At 28.7% G+C, this 25,000-nt stretch overlaps 2 protein-coding genes across 5 annotated transcripts in view; one reads left to right on the forward strand and one right to left on the reverse strand.

Annotated features, from left to right (window-relative positions):
- Positions 1-3,283, forward strand: part of LOC136091562 (hemicentin-1-like) — a 160,077-nt gene extending 156,794 nt beyond the window's left edge. For 2 of the 4 annotated variants that reach the window (XR_010644080.1, XR_010644081.1), the window contains exons 22-23: positions 2,674-2,725; positions 2,918-3,221. Coding sequence is in view for 2 of the 4 variants with exons in the window: in XM_065819247.1 (XP_065675319.1) it covers positions 2,674-2,695 (22 nt within the window). In the remaining 2 variants the exon portion in view is untranslated. Of the gene's footprint in view, positions 1-2,673; positions 2,726-2,917 lie in introns of all 4 variants that reach the window. The other 2 variants (XM_065819247.1, XM_065819246.1) reach the window with 2 other exon arrangements.
- Positions 3,284-13,683: 10,400 nt separating this feature from the next.
- Positions 13,684-14,967, reverse strand: LOC136091888 (uncharacterized). The gene has a single exon (XM_065819600.1). The coding sequence runs from the start codon at positions 14,965-14,967 to the stop codon at positions 13,684-13,686; it is 1,284 nt and encodes a 427-aa protein (XP_065675672.1).
- Positions 14,968-25,000: the final 10,033 nt, after the last annotated feature.

The raw sequence follows: 25,000 nt of genomic DNA on the forward strand, positions 1-25,000 counted from the left end.
GGGTAGGAAGAAGCTTGTGTGCTAAGTTTGACATCTTCTTTAGCAATAACTGCCATTTTATGTTTGTTTCATATATCTAGATGCAGTTGATCTACTGCAATTTACATTTGTAAGATCAACCCCAGAACTATCAAGGATTGCAGTAGTAACTTTTGTCAAAACGTTTGGAAAAATATCAGTAATTGTGGCAATTAGAGCAACATTACCAGAAATAATATCTTTTGGGATCTCAGCTTTTATAAGACTACTTGACTCTATATAACGCCAATATCATGGTTCAAAATAGGAATAAAAGGATTAATCTTCGCTGGTGTTCGTACCAAATTCTAACTCTGAACTTATTTCTACTAATTTAGCAGCATTTTTTATAGATGGATTTCTCTTTCTTGTATTCTCCGAAAAGTAAAACAGTATACATTATAAAATAAAAACTTATGTACCCAAAATTAAAACCAATGAAAAATTTGAGAAGAGTGAGCAATGAGAGGAGAGTTTTTATGTTCAGAAAAAAGGTTTATAATATGGATTAATATTAAAATATATAATACCTTCTTGCAATATTTCTTCAGGCCCTAGAAAAAACTTTCTGTTGTGTTCTTGAACGTACATAAAATCTTGGTCCTCTTTCCTATCTAGGTCTGATCTATTCCTAGCCTTCTTTATCCAGTTTTGTAAGTCAGCTATTCCTGCCCAAAAGATTTTTCCCAGCTCCTTTCTAAAGTCTTGTTGCTTTTTTAGTTCTAAAAGCGACCTCCTATGCATGTTTTTTTTTCAAATTCAAATATTTTTTGATCAACTTATTCAGCTTTTGTATCAAGTTATTATCTGATTGAAGAGGGAGTCTAGCTTTAAGCCAGCGACCCTTGCTTTTGCTTAGAATACGCCTACAATGCACTTGCTTCTGCTATTTCTTTTTTTAAATGAATATTGTCTCTGGCTTCTTTAAAAAGTTTGGTCGCGCTGGGCGGCACTTAAATTTCGTTCTTAGTGCTTTCTTTTGTTGTCAATGATTTGTAATGTATAACTTTTTCTTTTTTTAAAGTTAATAGTATTATCTGCTGCATCATTGTTGTTGACTGGCTCAACCTCTTTTAATAAGTCTTGATCAATTGATAAATGAGTTCACTAGGTTTGCGGAAGTTGGAAGTTGTAAAAAATAATACACAGAAGCTTTTAAATAAAAAAAATGTCAAAAAAGCAAGCGTAATAATTTAAATTAGAAAATTATATGAGAACTTACCCTTCCCGTTTGCCAAGACTTGGCCAAACAAAGTAAGATTTCGCAATCCGGGCTTGCTCGTTTTTATAAAAGCAATATAAAACGCAAAATAAAATTAAGTTATAATAATAATGACGACGAAATTTCATTACACGGGCTAGCTCGGTAAACATGCCGGCTCGCTTTCCATATAGACAGCCCCTAATTTAAAACTTTACTTAGCAATCTCTGCATCTTATTATTTAAAACAATAGGAAAAAACTAAAGTCAGTATTTAAAAATAGTCTTTAAATATTCACTATAGTTAATGCGAAACTTGTTCATTAGTAATTAGTGGTTAATTTGCATCTTAGAAAATGTTCTAAGACGCAAATTAACTACTAATTACTAATGAACAAGTTTCGCTTTGTAATTCGTTTGCTAAAAAAAATACAGTTAAAATGACGTTGCTCCAACTATTCGTCGTTACTATGATGACTTTTATTACAGTACGGTAAGAATTTAAATCAAACTTGTTTATTGTTTTTATGTGTTGTTTTTATGCTCATTTCATTGAAGAAATGTGTTTATAAACCTAAAATCTCTTCAACAATCCCTTTTTGCTTTTACTTTTTGAGGTTTTAAATAACTTAAAAGGCAATCTTAAGGTAAATAAAACGGTAACAAAAAAAGTCATCATGACAAAACAAAAAAAAAGGAAACCAATGGCTCGGTTCTTTTTTTTTTATTTTAAAATATCCCGTATTTAAATTCAAATTTGAACTTCTAAAAACTGGTTTCTAGATTTTTAATTTAAGCTGTTATTGTCGGGTGACTTTGGAATACAAGAAAAAACAAAAGCAACAAAATGAACATTTAAAGTTATAAAGTACTTATTTTCGCTGCGTTCTAACGTGGGGATCTTGGCTAGTTATGGTTAGGATTGTTAAAACAAAAACTCACACAATAATGAAAATATAATATTTTATTGTTTCCCAAGTTAATACTATTTTGTAGATAAAACAATCAGCTCCATAATAGCCAAAAGTTTTAAAACAGCTTTGTTCAGTTGCATGAAGGCGTTGTGGAATTGATTTTTTAACACACATTACACAGAATCTATCGTTTTTTTGAAAAACATAAGGGATTGTGGGAATAATATTTGGGAAAGCAAACAATTTGACATGTTAAGAAGAATTTTTACAATCACTTTAAAAATCTTTTTTGTGATAGTTCAGCATGACTCTAATGAAAGTTATCATAGCAACGACAAATAGTCACCAGAATAACGCTGTTTTGACTGTAATCTTTAAGCAAATAAAATACTAGGAAACTCGATTATTAGTAAATAATTCACGCTTCAGTATCTCACAACCACTTTTTAAATGTCCACTATGATCTTTCTTTTATGTTTTAAATAGTTAGGTCAAGTGATTTTTAATAAACTTAATTTTATGCAAGTTTTTATTTTTTAGAGACGAAGAGGAAAGTCAGTAAAATTCTTGAAAGATTGAATTTAATAAAAAGGTTTATAAAATCCTTATTCTTTAGTGTTATGTGCCTTTAAAAATTTATATCTTTTTAAAGATTTTTCGTTACCAAAAATGATGATTCCAAACCGATTGTTTATGGCTAGAGTTAAAATAATTTTAAAAAATTTCATAATTCTTTTTTTGCGGAAAGGTAAAAAATATAAACGTTTTCTTTCTATTGTTTTAGAGTAATGCTTTTAGATGATTGGAGAAAAATGCTTTTGATGATTGGTGAAAAATACTTTTTGATGATTGGTGAAAAAATTTTTATAATAAGTTAAATCAAAATCTAATGTTAAATACAAGTCTTTTTTTATTTGTTTAGATGTATTGTATTTATTTGTTATTTTAGAAATTTTGTATTATATGTTTTAAAACTTTAATTTTTATTGATTGAATAACTTTAACTTTTTGCTAAAAAATTTTGTTTGTAATATAGTATAAATTTATACTCCATAACAAAAAGTTGAAAATGAGTAAAAAAAAAAAAATTTCTCGAGGGTTTTTTTTTTATAAATTTTTTATGTCAGTAAAAATATATAGTATAAAGTATAGTTGTTTACTATATTAACTTGCCCGCTAATTTTTTTCCCAGCCGTAAGGCTCTACTTTTGCTCACAGAAAATTTTGACCAGATATATTTCTGGTCAGTATAGTTGACTGTGACATACAATTATTACTGTTGGTGATGTTATGAGATATTGTGTATCATTGGAAAGATAATATAAGCTTCGTAGTATCTTGTCATCAGAAATAATCTATCTTGTCACTTTTTTTTTTAAGTTTAGCAAATAAAAATGGCGGATCAAAATGAGATTATTGCTTTTTTCAAATGTATTTGAAATATTTGTTTTTTGAGGTACTTTCCAGGAGACTATGTAATTGCGAAGCATTTATAAAATCTAGAATACGTGCGCAAATCAAAAATACAAACTTTTATTTTAATGCTTGTGTTTGCAACTCCTTCGTATTTATGGCAGTTCCCAGTATACAAGTTCGTACTTTAACTTTTTTTCCTAATCGCTGTAATTTCAAAAAAAAATCAATTTTTGTAATAAATCAATTACTTATGTATTCACTTATTTTATAGGTATAATATATATATATATATATATATATATATATATATATATATATATATATATATATATATATATATATATATATATATATATATATATATTACAGCTATATTACTGATATTTGGCGTAGGTGTCTGTGTGAGAGGTTGGGAGGGGGGGAAGAAAGGGGGTAGGGGTGATTGTGGGAAGCAAGCTTTTTATTGTGTTATTGTTGCCAGAGTCCATTCACTGCCTCTTCACTTGTAAAAAAATTTCTAATTTACCATAAACATAAACATAGTTCATAAATAAAACAATATAAAAAAATTTGAGGAACTTTTCTAGTAAATGATTTAAAAGACTTGCTCTTTCAAACAGTTTTACGAAAATAGGAATATTTTTATAGTATCACCTTGTCATAAATAATAAGCTTCTCCGGTCCTCATTTTTTAAATAGTTTAGAAGTGTCATAATGTTGGATTTGTAAGCAATATGTCTCACGTTCAAGATTTAAGTATTGCAAACAACTTTTCTGAGAGATGCATTAAAACAAAAGAATAGTAACAAGTAAACGAATGCTTTAAAAAGGTTCTTTGAATATATTCAGTTCTTTTAAGTCATTAAAGTATAAGTGTAACTTATCGAAAATTTTTTTACCATATTTCTTGCTATCAAACTTTGCTGCAATATTGTGTTAACTTTTGTTTGATGTTGAAGAATTTTCAGGTAAAGTTTGATCTCCATAACAACATTAACAACTGAATCTTTATCAGTTGGAAAAATATTCAAGGATCCAGAAGATAATTTGGGAGTTTTATTCTTTGCCTATAGTTGTTATACTATTTATTTGCACCATTATGACTTTTTTCCTCAAAATTTATTTGCACTTTTATCACTTTTGTCCATAAAATATCAGTCCGTTGACCATTCGTTCTAAAAAAAAAAAGGTTGTTAATGCTGTTTTAGAAATAATAATTATTAAAAACAACGCGATCACATTTATTTATACTCACTTCTAATTTTAAAAAATTGGCTAGAAATCCAAGTAAAAATAAACAAAACAAGATAAAAGTTACATATTCATATAAAACAAAAAAACTAAAATTACAATATTCATATAAAACAAAAAAACTAAAATTAAAATAAAAAAAATAACTTATAATCATACTGCATTATATGTTTAATATCAATTAAAACAAAATATTAAACTCTTTTTGAAGAATTGTGACTGACGTTCTTAACCTTCTGTTTGTAAATCTAAAGCTTGAACAAGCTTTTACAAAGCTTGCAAAGCTTTGCACAAGCTTTTTCTTGTGCACCTGATTAAAACAGTAACTTCATTTATTAGTTTTATAGGTAAATATTCTAGAGGTCATTTGATTTTAATTTGATTTATAAATTGAAGATTTTAAAAAAAAGTTAAGTATTTTTAATTTATTAAATTTTTAACTTTTTAAACCTTAACATCAAGGAAAGCTTCGGGAAGAAGTGGAAAAATTACGTAGCGAAGTTGAATACGCCATTTTTAAATATGATAGTAGTTTTAGTCGAGATTTTGAATATACGCGCTTTCAAAAATAATTTTACGCAAATCGAATTCCACTAAAAAAAATTTTTTTATTATGGCTAATTACTTTCTAACAGAAGATTTTGATAAGTTGCGTTTTGACGTTTTCAAAACTAAAACTTTTTAATGGACCATTCTTCATACTTTGATACTAAAACTTTTAAAGCTGAACTTCATAACAATGTAGGCGAGTTCACCGTAATACACATAAACATCAGGAGCTTAAATACAAATATCGATAAGTTTTGTTATTGAATTTTTCTTATCGAATCCAAATATTTCTTCTGCATGATTTATCTTACAGAAACTTGGTGTTCTGACAAAAATTCTAAAACAAATTTAAACCTCCGAATCTTTATCTATAATCTTATTTCTTATGGAAGAGAAGCAAACAAAAGAGTAGGTGGAATAATATGCATCATCCATAATGACTTGAACACAACAAAAAGAAATAATCTTTCTATTTCTGATTCAAATAATGAGATCTTTACAGTTAAAGTCATTAATTATATATCAAAAAATCTCTTAATATCTTCTTGTTGTAGATCGCCCGAAGGAGATGTTATAACGTTTTCAAATTTTATGAAACTATATATATAAAGCAATGTTGAACATAAAAAGCTATTCTGTATTGGTGACATGAACACAAATTATCTAAGCTATAATGAAAACGCAAATACTAAATTCTTTTTGATATGGTTTAACATTACATTTTTCCAATTAAAAACAAACCCACCCGGATAACTCCCACCTTAATTACAACTATCTTAAAAGCAGGAGTAATTAAAATGGGTATATCTATTATACGATTATATATTAATTACTTCATTTTAAACGATTATATATTAGTTACCTCATATATGTAAAAAAATTATTTCTGAAAAATTTAACAAATACTTTGCAAATAAAGGTTCTAAACTTGTTTCAAAAATTCAACCTACAAACAAGCTCTCTAGTTTTCAAAGCACTAGAATACGAAGAAACTGAATCTACAACTAAAACATTAAAAATAAACAAAGGTTCAGGTATCAGTAATATCCCAGTCAATATAATTATGAATGTTTTCTCAGAAATAAGTAAACCCATTTTCCAAATATTCAACTCTTCAATAATTACAGGAGTTGTACCCGACCATTTAAAAATAGCTAAAATTACTCCTATCTATAAGTCCGGAGAAACTTCCTCCTTAAATAGTTACAGACCAATACCAATTGTTCCCGTGTTTTCAAAACTCCTTAAACAAACAACCTACAATCGTTTATATAAATACCTAATCACAAACAAAATCCTGAATGAAAACCACAATGGTTTTCAAACTCAGCACTTGACAGAGCATGCCATTGTAGACCGTACCAATAGGATTTGTGAATCAATATGTCAAAAATTCGTATTAGGAGTCCTTGTAGACTTGTGGAAAACGTTCGACTCAATAGATCAATTTGATCTATTGTGTAGAAAACGTTCGACTCAATAGATCGATTTGATCTATTGAATCGAAAACGTTCGACTCAATAGATCGATTTGATCTATTGAGTCGAAAACGTTCGACTCAATAGATCGATTTGATCTATTGTGTCGAAAACATTCGACTCAATAGATCGATTTGATCTATTGAGTCGAAAACGTTCGACTCAATAGATCAATTTGATCTATTGTGTCGAAAACATTAGACTCAATAGATCGATTTGTGTATTCGCAAAATTTTAGCTCCTCTTTTGTTCTTAATCTACATTAACAACCTTGCAAAAGTTTCAAGCAAATTTGAATTTATAATGTTTCTTGACAATGCAATGTAAACATAGAACTCCAAAAATTAAATATATGTTTTAAAAATAAATAGGTTTTCCCTAAACATAGAAAAGACAAAATTCCCATTACTTCATTCAAACCAGCAAAGAAACACACAACAAAATTATTTACTCTCTCAAAAATAGAAAATATAGTAATTAAAAGAACTAATGAAACTAAACATTTAGGTGTTATAATTGATGAAATTCATCTTGGAAAGCTCAAATAAATGATTATTGAGTTATAATTGAGTTATATTTGATGAAGTTCATCCTGGAAAGCTCAAATAAATGCTTTAAGCACTAAAATATCAAAAAACATAGGTTTACTTTATAAAACATGACTTATGTCGTCGCAAAGTTATTTAAAACTTACATACATACCTCGCAAAGTTATTTAAAACACATAGCTACCTCATATATGTAAATATAGCTTGGGCGAATATGCATATAACTAATTTGAAAACTTTATATCGACGTCAGAAACATGCTGTAAGACAAATTTGCAAATGCTGAACTATAATTTAAAGAAATGAATGTGCTAAATATTTATCAAAATAACATTTACCAAAACATATTGTTTATGCTAAAGTTTGAATTAGGTCAAAATACCAAATCATTTTTTAAGTAACATTTATACAAATAACGTAAGTAAATATAACACAAGAGACATAGAAAACTTTATTACACCTTTCAAAAAAAAAAACTTTTCCTGTTCTCAATTTCATATCGGGGTCCGTATTTATACAACAAACTAGTAACTAAAAATAAATCAATTTGCTATTCAGATAATCAAAATTCTTTGAAAACTAAGTTAAAAAATCTGAAGCTAAACTTAAACAAATAACTTTGAATTTTTCTATGACTTAATAAAATTACATATTTCAACTACAAAGTAAACTGACTCGATTATGTGTATTATTTAAATGACTCTTATTTTTTTCAAACAAGACATTAAAAAAATTATTTATTCCACAAAAAAAAAAAAAAACTCTTGACTTTTTTTTTTAACAATTTTAGTTACTATGCTGCATTATGTTATGTTTAATTTTAATCTTGAACTTATTTTAAATTTAATTTTTATTAAGAGTTTATTCTAATCTAAAGACTATCAAAATATAGTTGTACTTAATATAAAATTATAATTAACATATTCATAATATTTACCAATCACATCGTTACGATCTTCTTGAAGTCCGGCTTTTACTATTTAATTGTAAATGTCATTATATATTTTGACTCACGAGACTTGTAAATATTATACCTTTAATTTGACGAAATTTGTAAACCTTCTTTGTACAGCAAAACATAGGAATAAAAGAAATTAAAAATAAAAAAAACAAGTAGTTAAATATAAAATATTAGACTTACCTGTGCTTTGCGTAGTAGAAATGTTGGGCTTTGACAAATTTGTGTGATGTTGTGAGCATCTCTACCATTGAATGATAAATTCTATAAATTAAAAAGCAGTAGAGATTGCTGCAATGCATTTTTTAAGTAAAAGTCAAACTGTAAAACTTTATATAATTTATAACATTACATAATTTAAAGTCTATATAAGTTAAATATTTGCAAACATATTTCCTTGTAAAAAAGTGCTGCAATCAATGATGTAGAATAATACGTAGATTAAATATGTATAAAAATTTAAGTTGTAAAACTGTTTTTTTTAATTCCCACGCTTTCTTAGACAACTCAGTGTCGTTTTTGTATCTTTTTTTTATGTTTAAGGATTTTAAATGGTTCGTTGAACGTAGCTTAGATGAGTAAGTGTAATGATTTCACAAACTATGGAGTAAAATCTTTAAAGTGCCCTCCACAAATTAAAGAAATGTCACTATTTGAAAAAAGTTTAATAAATCTTATTAAAACTATTAAATTTCGCAATCTCAGCAACATATTTCAAGAAAAAATAAGTAATGAAATTAAATCTTTACGCAAATTTAATAAAACTTTAACTTCAGCTGACAAAACTTCCAACATGTACAAAATATCTAAAGATAATTATAACCATCTTCTAAAAAACGCAATCACTTCCATTTATAAAAAGGCTGATCCAGATCTAAAGGAAGTAGTAAATAAAGAAAGTAAGCAAGTTTTAAAAAATCACGACCTTTTTAATAGAATCGAGATAAACGGAACTGCCGATTGTTTTATAACTTTAAAAGATCAAAAAGCCAACTTCCTGAACAACCCCACAGTGCGTCTTTTAAATCCTGCAAAGAATGAGGAAGACTGTCTAAATTTATTTTATCAAATATCAACTCGGAATTAAGAATCAGGTTCTGTTTAAACCAATGGTAAAATACGCAGAATGTGATAAATTAGTTCCGATAAAATGATGATAAACACCTTTGTAAATTTTTAGTATTTGATATAAATGATTTTTATCTGTTAATTGATGAAAACAAGCAAAACAACGCAATTACGTTCGCCAAGCAGCATTTAATAATAGACGAGCAAAGCAAATCCATCATACGTCATGCAAGAAAATTTTTCATTTTTAACGGTGGCATATCATGGATTAAGAAAAAAGCAGGATTGTTTGATGTTACCATAAGAGCCTATGATGGAGCGGAAGTTTGCGAACTAGTTGGGCTTTTTCTTTTAGATCAACTTTCGTAGTTTTACAACAAAAATGATTTCTGTTTATATCGAGATGACGGGTTAGCTGTTTTTAAGAACAAAAATTAAATGGAACAAATAAAAAAACATGTAGTTCAAGTTTTCAAACGTAACAAACGTAACATCTCTATCAATTGCAATCTTAAAATTGTTATCTTGATTTCATTTTTAATCTTACTCAAAAATCATTTCAACCATACTGTAAGCCTGAAAATAACCTAAACTATATACATGCTGATTCTAACCATCCATCTAACATAATAATAATCTTCCAAAAAATATTGAGCTAAGATTGCCCGCCAACACATTGAGTGAAGCTATTTTTATTAAATCGACACATCTTTATGAAGATGCATTAAAGCAATCGGGATATACTAATAAGTTGGCATATAAACCAAGCATAAAAAAATTTCCAAAAAATAACCACAAACAAAACTTAATCTGGTACAATCCTTCATTTAGTAAAAATGTTAAAACCAAAATTGGTCAACGCTTTTTAACCCTAATTGATAAGCATTTTCCTAAAAACCACTAACTTCATAAAATATTTATCAGAAACACAATTAAGGTAAGCTACTCCTGTATGTCAAACATTAAATCTATTATCAACTTACACAGCAAAAATGTTTTATATGGTGATGTAAAATTTAAGAAAAAGCCTGCAATTGCATTAAAAAATCTCTTTGTCCACTGAACAACAACTGCTTATCTAACGGCATCGTTTACCAAGCCACCGTTACGCTCAAATAAACCTCAATACAAACATAACGTATAGATTGGAATAAGTGAAACCTTATTTAAGCTACGTTATGCAAACCATCTAAAATCTTTTAATGTAAAAAAGTTCAAAAACGACAATGAATTGTCTAAGAGAGTATGGGAATAAAAAGGAAAAAATTTTACAACTTCAATCAAATGGAATATTATTAAACGCTGTAAATCATTCAATCTTGCGTCAAAAATGTGTAAGCTTTATTTAAACGAGAAGTTCGAAATACTTTTTTACAAAGGTAACAAGCTGCTAAACATAAGTGACGAATTTGTTTCTAAATGTAGACACAAAAATAATTTTTCTCTTTCATTATTTGATAGCGGAGATAAGTTTTTCATTACCTCTTTTTGTATTATAACCTCAAAGCTAAGGCTCTGCGTCTCGAAACTTTTCTTATTATGATACGATACGATAAGATATCGGAATGTGCGTTTCGTAAGTTTTTTTATTTTACGATAATATCGTAACCAAAAAATTTGCACTATAAAGTTTCGATATTTATCGATTCTTTACGATATTTATCGTTCAATTATCATAAATATCGTAACTTATATCGTAACTCAAACGATAACGATACTTATCGGTTTATGGCAATATTACTTTTTCCGACTAAAAAAATAATTTTTTAAATACCTAAATAACTTTAATAAACTTAATGACTAGTATATTTAATGTGAAAAAAAAAAAAAAAAGAAAACTTTATTTGTAATTTTAATTTTTTAATTTATTTAAGACGTAAGCTGCAACAAAAAACAACTAAAATAAAAAATAACAATGTTTTACTTAATAAACTGTTGGCTTGACATGTTTAACATGTTAAGGTTTGTGCTTGTGACTTAATACAAAAAAAGATTAAAGTTTAATCTCAAAGACAAGGTTTATTGAAATCACTACATCACGATATGGCAAATTTTAAATCTAAGCAGTAAAATAGAGCAATGACGCCACTTTAGCAATAAACCAATGTAAGTTTGTCATCCATTTCAACTGCTGATGCAAGAGTTGAAGTAGAAGATCCCTGACTTGAAGCATCTGAATTCTCAGAGTCATTTGTAGAAGCCTCTTCAAACAATTCTTCTTTTTCATCCCGACTGGTTAGAAACCATCTTTTGATCTGGATCTTAGGGTAATGTTGCTGAATGTACAACAATTTTTCAACTTGTTCAGGCTGCAATTTAGTTCTTTTATAAAAGACAATTCCACCACCGGCACTAAAGACTTTTACTGAAGAAAGCAGGTACACATAGCCATTTTTTAGCAGCTTGAGCAAGGAGAGGAAATTTGCACATATTTGCTCTCCAAAATTTCTGCACGTCCACACCAACAACCACTGGGAGTTTTTGAAATATTTCCCATTTAGTGACAATGTCCGGCTTTGCAGGTGAAGCCGGACCAGAATAGGAAGTCAGAAGTGCAGGAGCTTCTTCCATTCCAACATTATAGGAAGGATCATCTTCTGAAACATGACCTTGGATTTCAGCATGTAACCGTTCATTGAATAATCTTTTTGCAGCAATCCATTCCTGATAAGCATTGGATTGAGTTATCAGTGCTTCATAGGCTTCATCAAATCCACCCAGTTTTTTGAGAACTTTTTGCTTGTTTTTGCTTGTAGAATTATAAGAAACATAACATAAAAGTTGATTAGTACTATTTACTATTAATAAAAACTGAAATTAACTATGTTATATGTTTTCACTTTTTAAGTGTTAACATTTTATTAGTTTTTATCGATAGCTATTTTTAGAAAAATTTTGTTATACAAAGTGTACTGAGAAGTTTAAATTGCGCTTGTATTGTATCAAGCTATAAACTAAATTGCTATAAAAGCTAAAAAGGTTGTTGAACTAAAAACTAGTTATCTCTTTATTAATTCTTAGCTCAGACAAAGACGGCTAGTGGAATCTTGAACTTAATTTAGTTGCTCTTTGGATTGCTTCGTGAAGATCCAAACTGTCAAAACCTTTTGTTTCTTTGACAGTTGCTTCAACTGCCAAATTCAAAAGATGATCAGCACAAAAAAGAAATGCATCTACAAAATTGCACTTGTTAGTTTCCGCCTTCATATTAGCGGCTGAATCACGGACACACATAACGGACAAAACTCCATTATTTCCAGCCAACTCTGAGACATTTCTCAAAGGCACAGTAAAATTAGTTGTTTGCTTTATTGATATTTTAAAATACTAACTAATACTTTTGTTGTTATTTTAAATATAAATAAAAGTATTAATTTGTGCAATTAATTTTAAACTAAATGGCGGGTTTTATTTTTTTGTAACAAAAAGTTATCAAAATAATTCAAACGGTTAACTTAACTTACAGAAAATTTAACCTAATAAAAATAAAATACTGAAACATACTTATCCAGACGAAGAGCAATGGCTTCAGCTGTATTTTGTCCGAAAAAACTCAAATCACAAATATCTTTAACCGGAAGTCTTCACTCACATAGTGCAATGTACTGGCTTGGTATGCATCATTGTTTCTGCTTTGCCAGAGGTCAGTTGAGATTGAAAATCCAGCGGTTTTTGGCAATTCCTCTTTTAGAATGTCATCCACACAGATTTTCACATTTTTGTACAACAACGACAACCTAAAATTAAAATAAAAAATTAGTTATTATTAATATTTCTCGTTTCATATCAATTTGGTTACCTACTAAGAAAACCAAAAAAAAATTGGTGTGGATTGGTCTTAAAAAAGTAGGGTAGAGTATGCACCCATGATCCTAAAAATCTATCAGGCCAATTTACTGAATATATGTTTTCATTTCGATCTCTAAAGTAACAGTACATAATAGCAAATTTTATACCTTATTATAATTCAATAATCTTTTTTTTACCAGAATATTTTAAGTAGATTTAAAATTATAAAAACTAAGAACCCTCAATTGGGATCATGGGTGCATACCAGTATGCTCCCATGATCCTACCTATAAGCACCCTTGAGTGTATACATGTTCTGAGATCAAACTTATACCAAAAATGTGTAAGAATTATTTTTCAGTCGTCAAAAGTATGTCTATAATAAATATCAATAAAGTTATTATTAATTTTACTACAAATTTATCTTTCTTTTTTTACTGAGACTCAACGTTTTTTTTTTCATTACTTTCAAGATCAAGGTTTCTTTTCCTTGTCATGAAGATTTTATTTGCTTTTCATATTTTTTCTTTTTTGACTGAGACTTTTTTTTCAATTCCTGAAGCCTATTTAGTTCATTTCGAACAGGGGTGTCTGTGAGTATTCGGGTACGCTGACGCTTACGTCCTTTAATGAACTTCCTTGATCCAGCTTTCGGAAATGGCCTAATTTTTTCTAGACTTGCTTGATGAGAGATATTAGTAGAAACACTGGATAGTTGACTTACAGGGTCAGATATAGGCTGAATTGGCAATCCACTACAAGCTGGCCTTGATGACAGACTTGACATCAATGATTGATTAAAAGCTGGGGCATGAACAATAGCAGAAACTGGATCAATAACACCTGGAGATGGGTTAGCAGTAATAGGTTCTGGACAATCTGTTACATATGAAGCCAAAAACTCATTATCAGAAAATATGTTAGGATTAAAGGGTTCAATTCCTGCCACAGCAAATCCTGCAGAAATGTTAGACAAAGTAAAAGCTTGTGCATAAGCTTTCCTTACAACTGCAGCTATATCATATATGGTCATCGGTCTTGGATTAGATACAACCCAATCATCACAGGCTGTATTGTAATAACGTTTCAAAGGCCCATAAACTGACCATTCTAATGGCTGCAGCTTGTGACTACAATGTGGTGGAAAGGACAGCATAGTTATGCCATTTTTTTTAGCTAAATCTAAACACACAATTGAAACATGGCTCTCATGGTTGTCAAGAAGTAAAAGCACTGGATTAGCTGGTGAACATTTCACATTTTGAATAAAATGTTTCATCCACTCGAAAAACATTGCACAATTCATCCAGCCAGATGGGTTTGCAACCCCAACACATCCAGGTGGACCACCATTTAACATACTTCCTTTGAAATGAACTCTTGGAAAAATAAAAAATGGAGGGATTGAGTTTCCTATTGCATTAACTGCACAACAAACTGTTACCAATGTCCCTCTTTCTGCTGAAGTTATCCTTCCAACTTGTTTATCTCCTTTTTCAGCAATTACTTTAACTGGTTTTTGAACGATTGTGAGACCTGTCTCATCAACATTATATATGTTTTGTGGCTGAAATTTGTGTCGCAGACGAACATCTTTTAGATTGGTGAAAAATTCTCCGACTGTATAACGATTAAAAGCAGTTGCTCGTGCCATACTAGTAGCCTCTGGATTTCGTAAAGATAACTCATTCCTACGTAACATAAAACCACGAAGCCACTGTTTCCCAGCAATTTGTAAAATTTTCCAGGATTTAGGAATGCGCTTAGAAAGAGTCATTGCAAATTCATAGGCAAGTTTTCGTGTTGTTTTGGTTGACAATCCATAAAAAGTTATTTTCAAAAAAAGTAACCATGAAAAAAAATTAAACTATTTAATCGGAGATTTTAATTTTGATTGTTTATAGTATCACGTTAAATACAACATTAAAGAGTTTTACAATGATTTATTTAAAAACGGAGCATTTCTCTTGAAAAAGGAATCTTTAAATGCGATATCCTAGATCATTTACCAATTTTTTTCTCCATAAATATAGATACTAAATTAACACTGGATAAAAAAATAGCTTTTGTGAACGCTTTCATAGCAAAGCAAATTTAGCATCATTTAATGACCAATTATCAATGCTTCATTGGCACCATATTGATCCTTTTCAGGACGCCAACTTAGCTTATAACAATTTTCTTAAAACATTCAATGATATTTATGACGCAAATGACGCAAAACTGAAATAAACCAATAGCTTAAAAAAATAACGTCTCTATGGTAACCAATGTACTAAGAAAGTTTTTCACAATTAAACAAAAAATATATATTAAGTACATGAAATCCAAATCAGTTGAAAAAAAAGCTATTTACAAAAATTATGCTAGAGAGTTCGAAAGACAAAGAAAAAATTTCAAAAAAAATGCTATCTTGACTTACTTGAAAAAAAAAAAAAAACTCCAAACGCACTTCGTAAGTTTTAAGAGAAATCACTGGTAAAGCTTAAACTAAATCAGGCGCTTCGCCTAACGGTATTAAAGTTAATGATAAAATTTTATATGCTTTAAGCGATATTGCAGTTAAATTAAATAAGCATTTTATTTTAGCAGGGCCTAACTTAGCAAAAACTATTCCATATACTGGTAATTCTTTTAAACTTTTACCTCAAAAAACAAAAAATCTTAATTGCATTGAAATATCCTATAAGGAATTTGAAGCTGCTTTCAAAACGAATAAACCAAATAAAGCAATAGGATTAGACGGTATCAAAGGAAAAGTTCATATAAATATTCTATTTATAATATTCTATTTATAATCTTTTCGTCTTGCGTTAGCCAAGGAGTTTTGCCTGATCGACTTAAAATTGCCAAAGTAACGGTAAAACTGCCAAAGTAACGGTAAAATTGCCAAAGTAAACAAATTTTGAATATATATATATATATATATATATATATATATATATATATATATATATATATATATATATATATATATATATATATATATATATATATATATATATATATATATATATATATATATATATATATATATATATATGTATATATATATATTTGTTAATAATAACAATAATTTTCAAAAACTCCATAACTATGACATTTATTTATCATTCCAATTTGTTTTAATAAATAAATATTTGAAAAAATAAAATAGATTTGTTTTTGTACTGATTTAGGTGATAAAAGGCATTTAAACGATCAGTATGTAATATGATTTGATAAAAAATAGAGCATGTAAAAATATTTTAATATTTGATGATCACTTAAAGAAAGATTTGAGAATTGTAACATGACTCAATTGTCACGTGATTTCAATTAAAAATTACTACAATTGTTGTAATTAAAAATTGATTTACCCACAAACGATTAAAACATCAATATAATTAGGAAATCATCATTGATCCATATATCAAGTTAAAACAACAAATTTTTTTCCGCAAATGTTTCTTTTATATATACAAAATTTGTCATTTCTTAAATTAGGGCTTTCTTAAAGCATAGGACTTTGTTAGCTCACACCACGGTATGTTTTTATTTAAAAAACTAAGTATTTGGGTGGTTCTCCTAATCACCTGAGCCGTTTTTAACAATTCAATGTAAATAATGGCATTCGGAATCATATCGAAACATATCGGATCATAGCAATTAATATCGAATCTCATAATCGTAAAAAATATCGGTTAGTTTCGATATTTCGATAACGATACGCAGATGCTTAGTCAAAATTCATTCTACCGTAGTTTGTAATTTTTAAAGGTTTTTTTATATTTTTGATTTTGTACTTCGCGGCTGATGATTCCCGGTAGGCATGAAACTTTGCGTTCCATTAAAAGTTGTGTTTTCTAAATATAAGTATAAAACGCTCTGTTTTTGAAAAAATAAATATTTTTCTTAAATATTGAGCGCTCTACAACGATAAGGAGTTTAATAATTTTAGTACTAAATCATACAACAACAATATATATATATATATATATATATATATATATATATATATATATATATATATATATATATATATACATATATATATATATATATATATATATATATATATATATATATATATATATATATATATATATATATATATATATACATATATATATATAGATCTGCTTTTTCACGCTTAGGTCAGTTTTACGTTAGGCTAAAACTTTTATATTTTGAACTATTTTAAACCTTTTGATGTTGTTAATGTGAGGTTTTATTTATATGATTTTTGTCGTAAGTAAAAGCATTTATTCGCAATTGTGAACTGATTGGAATTTAGTTCAAAATATATATTTTTTTTAATTTATTTTTTCTTTTATTTAAAATAAGTAAAACTTAAAACGAAATTTTAAAACCCGATGCTTTTATATGTTATTAAAACCTCAAATTTTGTAATCTGTTTTTTTCAATACATTTGGCTGTATCTGCGTGTAAAATAACAAAAAATTCAGGATGAGGCAAGTCTTAAACAATTGACATTTCGTTAACGATGTCAACGCCTCATCCAATTAAACTAAACGCGTTTATAATTAGTTTCGAATAAAAGACCTTTTTTGAAAATTATTCTTCTTCTTCTCATACAAAAATCAAACTTTTTTAAAATTAACTTAATTAGTTGACTTATTGCAAAATTACTTAGTGAATAATGTAGTGTCATCAAGCAAGAGTATTTATTCAATATTTGAAAAAAATCAATTATCAGGAAGTGACTGAAAATGAATGCAAGATTTGATGTTAACAGACAAGCAATAGATATATAAATTACTGGATACGGCATAGGCACGCCAAGCCTTGTACTTTAGGAAAAATTTTGAAAGCCGATCTTCCGTTGAAAAAGTGACGTAGAGTGAGGCAAAAATTTAAAATACAAATTCGTTAATATTTAAGTGTTTAATAAGCTAAATCCAAAATTTATGATGTTGAATAATTTATTATGTTTAATTATTATGTTGAAAATTTGAAGTATTTGGTTTCCATGTAGTATTCCATGATTTGTTTATGCATATTTGTATGGTGTTATTAATATATAACCCCAAATTTTATTTTCAAAACTAAGTAAATAAGTGAAAACCATCAGTCTGTAAATTAGATAATTCTGCATAATCTCGTCAGATTAAAAAAAAAATTGGATCATTATAAAAAATTTCTAGTCAAATTTAATAACGGTTGAAAAATATTAAATATATTTAAAGTCGATATGGCCAATTGGTTTGTGCAGCCCATTTGCTGTAATTTAGTGACCGTTTTGTAAATTATATAATAATTTCAAAATGATGTACTATTTGGATTTCATGATTCCTTTATGCATATCTGTATGGTGTAATTATAATTAACCCCCGAATTTTATTTTCCGAAACTAAGTAAATAAATGAAAACCATCAGTCTGTAAAATTGATTCTGATGATGTTTTTGGTTAATCTCGTCAGATTAAAAAAAAATGGATCATTATGAAAAATTTCAAGTCAAATTTAATAACGGTTCAAAAATATCAAATATATTCAAAGTCGATATGGCAATTTGGTATGTGAAGCCTTTTTGTAGTAATTTACTGACCGTTCTGTAAATTATACAAAAATTTCAAAATGATGTGCTATTTGGATTCCATGATTCCTTTATGCATATTTGTGTGGTGTAAATATATTATAACCCCAACTTTTTTTTTCAAAAACTAAGTAAATAAGTGAAAACCCTCAGTCCGTAAAATAGATGATTCTGGTAAATCTTGTCCGATTAACAAAAAACTTTTGGGGTATTTTATTATTTTATATTTGTTGGATCACTATGGAAAATTTAAAGTCAGATGTAATAATGGTTCAAAAGTTATTCTAAAGTCAATATGACACCAAAACTAAGTAAATAAGTTAAAACCCACAGTCTGTAAAATAGACGATTCTGGACAATTCATTCAGAATTAAATAAAAATATTTTAGTATATTATTTTCATATATTTGGTGAGTCAATATGGAAAATTTAAAGTCAAATTGTAATAACGGTTCAAGAATTATTGAAGAGTCAATATGACACCAAAACTAAGTAAATAAGTGAATATATATATACATATATATATATATATATATACATATATATATATATATATATATATATATATATATATATATATATATATATATATATATATATATATATATATATATATATATATGTATATGTGGTGACTAAATTTATCTATATTTATATACATATATATGATCACCTCAGTTTTTCCTTATATTTTGTTGTTTAAAGTTATATTAAGGTAATTTTAAGGTGAGTATATTATTATTACTAACTTACTATACGATACTGACATCTATTGAATAAAATAGAAAATAAATTTTTTTTACAATCATGACCAATGAGAAGTTAGGTGGGTTTTAAGTCAGCAATGTGAATTTTTGTCAATTTTTAAAAAAGCTTGGTTGATCTGTCACATACATTTTTTTAATATTTCAACAGTTGTTTTTTTTGAGTGAAAAGTGTTTTATTATTTTTAATACAATTTTTAAAGTTACCATAAATAGTAAGAATTAAGATATATTACTATTTTATTATTATTATTAGTGTAATAGGTTGTAATTGAAAAGTTCAATAAAAAATAAACTTGAAAAAACATCATTCAGAGCGTTCACAACGAAAAATTGCTAAAATGTGTGAAGTTTTGCAACTTTTTGTCAATAAAATCAAACACGTAATGGAAAACGACATCACTTTTTCTTTGAAAAGGATAGGACGGAGTGGGTCAAAACGTAAAATCACTCCCTTGACAAACAAAATTATAAGAGATGTTTATCTGGAAAATAGAAAAAAATCATCCCTCTTGCTTTCAAAACTTGTTCAAGAGGCTGGAATACAAGTTTCGGAGCGAACAGTAAAGAGACGTCTGGCTGAAGTTGGTTTAAAATTACACAAACCGGTTAAATAATCAAAACTAACTCCATCGATGATAAAAAAAAAAACAGATTGCATTGGGCAAAAAGTTATAATTATATGACTATTAGAGATTGGGAATGTGTAAGTTTATCTACTTTAAATGAAATATTGTTAAAAAAGTGTTTAACTTACGACATAAACTTAATTATCACCGCCCTATAATAATTTTTTCATTTGTGTGTTTTTTTTAGGCAATTCAACTTTTGAGATCATGTTGGACAAAGCCACCTTCTTCCGAAGAAGATCAAACAAAAAATATCATCCAGATTGCATTGTAAAGACTATTAAACATCCAACTATAGTTAGGATGTGTTTAGTTATCAGATGTAAAGGCACACGAAGACTATATATTGTCAATAGGATGATGAACCAAATACAGTAACGAAAGGTTATGGAGATCCAACTTATCCTCTAAATACAAGAATGTTTCCAAATAAAAATACACTTACGCATATGCATGATAGTGCTCCATGCTATAAATCTAAAAGTATCACAAACTTTCTTAAATCCCCGTTTTAGATTGGCCTTGGAACTCTGCTGACCTTAATCCGATTGAGAATTTGTGAAACATTCTCAAAAAGAAAATCGCTTCCGAGGTTTTTACAAAGAAAAGAGATTTGATTGAAAAATTACTTTATCACTGGCACCACAACGAAAAAATTAAGACAGCAGCAGTAAACATAGAATAGCAAAAGTCACTTCTTTGAATAGAGGGATGAAATGTGTCTATATTGATTTTAAATTATTATTTTATTAATAAGGAAACATGTTTTGTCAATAAAGTTTAGCTAATACTGAAACTTTACTTTTTTTATACTTGTTACAAATCCTTAAAGTTAAAAATACACAAAAAATTTAGGTGATTATTGTATTGTGGCCAGGGACTGTATTTATATATATAAATATATATATATATATATATATATATATATATATATATATATATATATATATATATTTTTTTTTTTTTTGAAAAAGGATTTGAAATAAATATGCAAAACAGCCTAACACGGTACGGTTATCCTGATAATGCCTACCTAGCTGACCCAAGAATGTCACTTACGGAAACAAAAAAAAAGTGGGAAGGCCATGGCCCCAGGCCATGAATGCATATACGGAAAGATAGTGTACACATTAAGGTACCCCTGTGATGCAAATTTTGAAATCTTTTAATTTTGTCCGCGGAAAAAAATTTTGAATGTTCAAATTGAGTAAAATTTTGACTTTATAGTGCGCTAATAAAAACACTTGTAGAATATGAACCACTCTATATAACTTGATAAAAGTTGGTGCAAATGTAGCCTATAGTCACACCAAACTATTAACAAAATTTTAATCTTATTGGTTGACTGGTTTAGGATTTATGGCAGTTTTAGTTTAAATTTTGTCAGTTTTTTGCTACTTATACCTCAAAGCGTTACCGATTATATTGAAATTTGGTCACTATTTGTAAAATAATGGTTACATGAGTGTTTTACTATGTAATACCAACAATTTTTATTATAAATATTAAATTGTTAAATGTACCATTTTTATTTTATAGACCAAAATATTGATTTGCTACTTAAAGCGTGGTTTGAATCCGTCGACACGCCTTTCAAAGTGTGTGCGTGTGGAGGAGGAAGGAGGAGGGTTGGGGGGAAAAGGCAACTTCTCTATTTTCAAATAAAAAACAAAATTTCTACAAAGAGAGCCTAAATTTCTCAAACAAAAGGTCCTCAAAAAAAAAAGTAGAAAGGCCATGCCCCCCAGGCCATGAATGCATAGCGTGAACAATTCAACATTTTCTAAGGTATAAACTACATCCAAAATGCTAAAAAAAAGTGAAAAACCTGGCTAGTCGGTAAAACAAACAAAAAAGCAGATCTCTTAAATCTTTTTGTATTGACTCTTGAAACCATCTTAAAAACATTTACTTTCAAAATTAGGTGAAAAATAACTCTTTACACCCTATTTATTACATTGTATTACCATAAAATAGTAATTGATTACATTTTAAGACTTGTTCTTTGATTTTCTCTACAAAATATTTATTATTAAATAGCTCTATGTACTCTTTTTATACAAATACTCTATAATAATATTTTTAAAGATGATAAAAATGTTCATTATAAGCCGTATGCTATGAATTTAAGCTGCCTAATCTCTAATAACTCAAATAATTTTAGCTGTTCTTTAAAGATGCTTACTTCTTAGATCAATTATGCAGCACAACAATCTTTCTTTGTACTCTGAATGATTATTATTTTGCTTATACTTCGACCATTGCTGATAAAAATCTTGATGAAAAGTTTCGACAGTTTGTTCACTATAGGGCCCTAAGGGGGATCCTTTGTGACTGATGATCTCCTTGATGTGGTAGAAAACAGCGTGAGCTTTAGGTGTTACGCTTGCACCATTTGTCATTAAGTAACACCTTTTGAAATTTTTAATTTTTTCAACGAAATCCAGCTGAAGATTGTATCCAAGGCAAGCCTTCACAACTAAATTGAAGCTTTTGAATGCTTCAATCATACACAAAATATTGGGAATCATATTTGTACCAGCAAGTTGCTGCAGCACCTCCACATTTTAACAAGTTTCCTGCATTCATTTCCCTCAAACTGGCCCACATGATATGGGCTCAGTAAATGTTGAGGGCGGCTGGCCACTTAACAGCTTCTATCCAAGCAGTTTTAAGTATCTTGAAAAGATCGTTGACAAATCCTAAGAGGAGATGCAATTCCAACGGTGGGATGATTTCCAAAATCAGAACATTGACAGGCCCGCAGACGATTGGCTTTCGAATGACATTGGGAATAGCTTTGCATTAGCAACAACCCCGCTATATTGCTGAAAAGACTCGAGGCTTGAATTGATTGAGCTCAGTGTACGCAAGTATCCAGATTTGGTAAGACACTTGGATTTGATATCACACCATGTGAAAGGGTATGCACTTGAATGGGTTTGAAAACCACAAACTAAATTAACAACTTTCATATCACAAACCAAAATTAGTTTAACTCCATTTGCATTAATCAGTTTTGTTTAATATTGGAGTGTGTTTTTTGGCAAATCTTCTGATGCCCCAACAAGAATTTGTTTTTTGACTCCATTGTCTTTACAAGTCCTTTGAGTGAGAGGTTGTTATTGTTGTGGTAAGCTGGTTTCATCTCAAAACGCATTATCGACAATGCTTAGGTAAAACTTTAGAAAACCTTTGCCACGATCAATTTCGAGCTTAACCAAATAGCCACCAGAAATTTTGCGGGACTGAATAACATGATACACATGATTTGATAAATCATTGCATTGAGCAACAACCCGAACTGTACCAGAATCTCATTTTTATCAGCATTGGTCGAGGTATAAGCAAAAAAATAATCATCTAGAATACAAAGAAAGATTGTTGCGCTGCATAATTGATCTAAGCATTAGGCATCTTTAAAGAACTGCTAAAATAATTTGAGTTATTAGAGATTGGCCAGCTGAAATTCATAGCATACGGCTTATAATGAGCATTTTCATCATCTTAAAAAATATTATTATACTAATAGGATCTTTTGTTTGAGAAATGTGGGCTCTTTTTTTAAAAAGGTTGTTTTTCATTTGAAAACAAAGGAGTTGCCCCTAACACACACGCACATACTTTCAAAGCCGTGTCGACGCACATTCGTCAAAGCCTTACCGATTACTTTGATAATCGTTACCGAATATCAAAGTAATCGGTAAGGCTTTGACGTATAAGTTGCAAAAAACTGACATAATTTAATCTAAAACTGCCATAAATCCTAAACCAGTCAACCAATAAGATTAAAATTTTGTTAATAGTTTGGTGTGACTATAGGCTACATTTGCACCAATTTCTATCAAATTATATAAAGTTGTTCATATTCTACAAGTGTTTTTATTAGCGCACTATGAAGTCAAAATTCTAATTAATTTGAACATTCAAGATTAAATTTTTTTCCGCGGACAAAATTAAAAGATTTTAAAATTCACAGGCTACCTTGATGTGTACACTATCTTTCCGTATAGTTTCTGTAAGTGGCGTTATTGGGTCAGCTAGGTAGGCATTATCAGGATCCGTGCTAACCGTGTTAAAGTAGCTATTATTGAACTTACATATTATTCATTCTTAGAGGTTTTTTATTTTATTTGAATCACTGTTTAATGTACTGCAAGTTATTTTTGTAACAATTTTCTTTTAATTAATGACTAAATGCATATTTAACGGCCAAAAAATAGAAAAAGTTGCTTGTTGTGCATGAGAAATTTTTTATATTCGGTATTCGTTGCCATTTTTGAAACTCTTGAAATATGAACATTTTACTGCGCTTGTGTATAACAATTTTTCCACTTATTTAGTAAGTCTGAACGACCGTGCGCTGATAACGTTTTTAATATAAACCCAGCAAACATGTCAGCGTTGAATCAACATTGTAAACCAGTCGCAGCGTAGAAAAAGCGTTACAGTCACAAAAACAACGCGCTTTCAACGTTGAATCAATGTTTGTTATTGTATACCAAATCGCGGTAAATTTAAACGATGAATAAGCGTTGAAATTGTTACGTAATTTAGCTTCTCAAAAAAAGACGTTTATTCAACGTGGAATCAACTTACGCAAAAAGCCATTTTAAAGACGATTCAAAATCTATGCTTCATCAACGTTAAAAATAAACCGCTTTTTAAACGTCACATTTTCAACGTTGAATAAGCGTATAAATATCAACTTATATTATCTTCTCAAAAAACCGCGTTTATTCAACGTTAAATAAAAGTACGCAAATAATCACTGTAAAAACGTCGCAAAGTTGAAGGTTTATCAACGTTAGACATTAGCTGCTTTTTCAACGTATTTAAGCTATTTATGAAACAACGCTTATTCAACGTTACATATACC

Source organism: Hydra vulgaris, chromosome 15 (assembly GCF_038396675.1).
Source record: "Hydra vulgaris chromosome 15, alternate assembly HydraT2T_AEP".
Taxonomy (NCBI): domain Eukaryota; kingdom Metazoa; phylum Cnidaria; class Hydrozoa; order Anthoathecata; family Hydridae; genus Hydra; species Hydra vulgaris.

Excerpts from the sequence above, each read along its gene's own strand:
- LOC136091888 (XM_065819600.1), bottom strand. The coding sequence starts at position 14,967 with ATGACTCTTTCTAAGCGCATTCCTAAATCCTGGAAAATTTTACAAATT.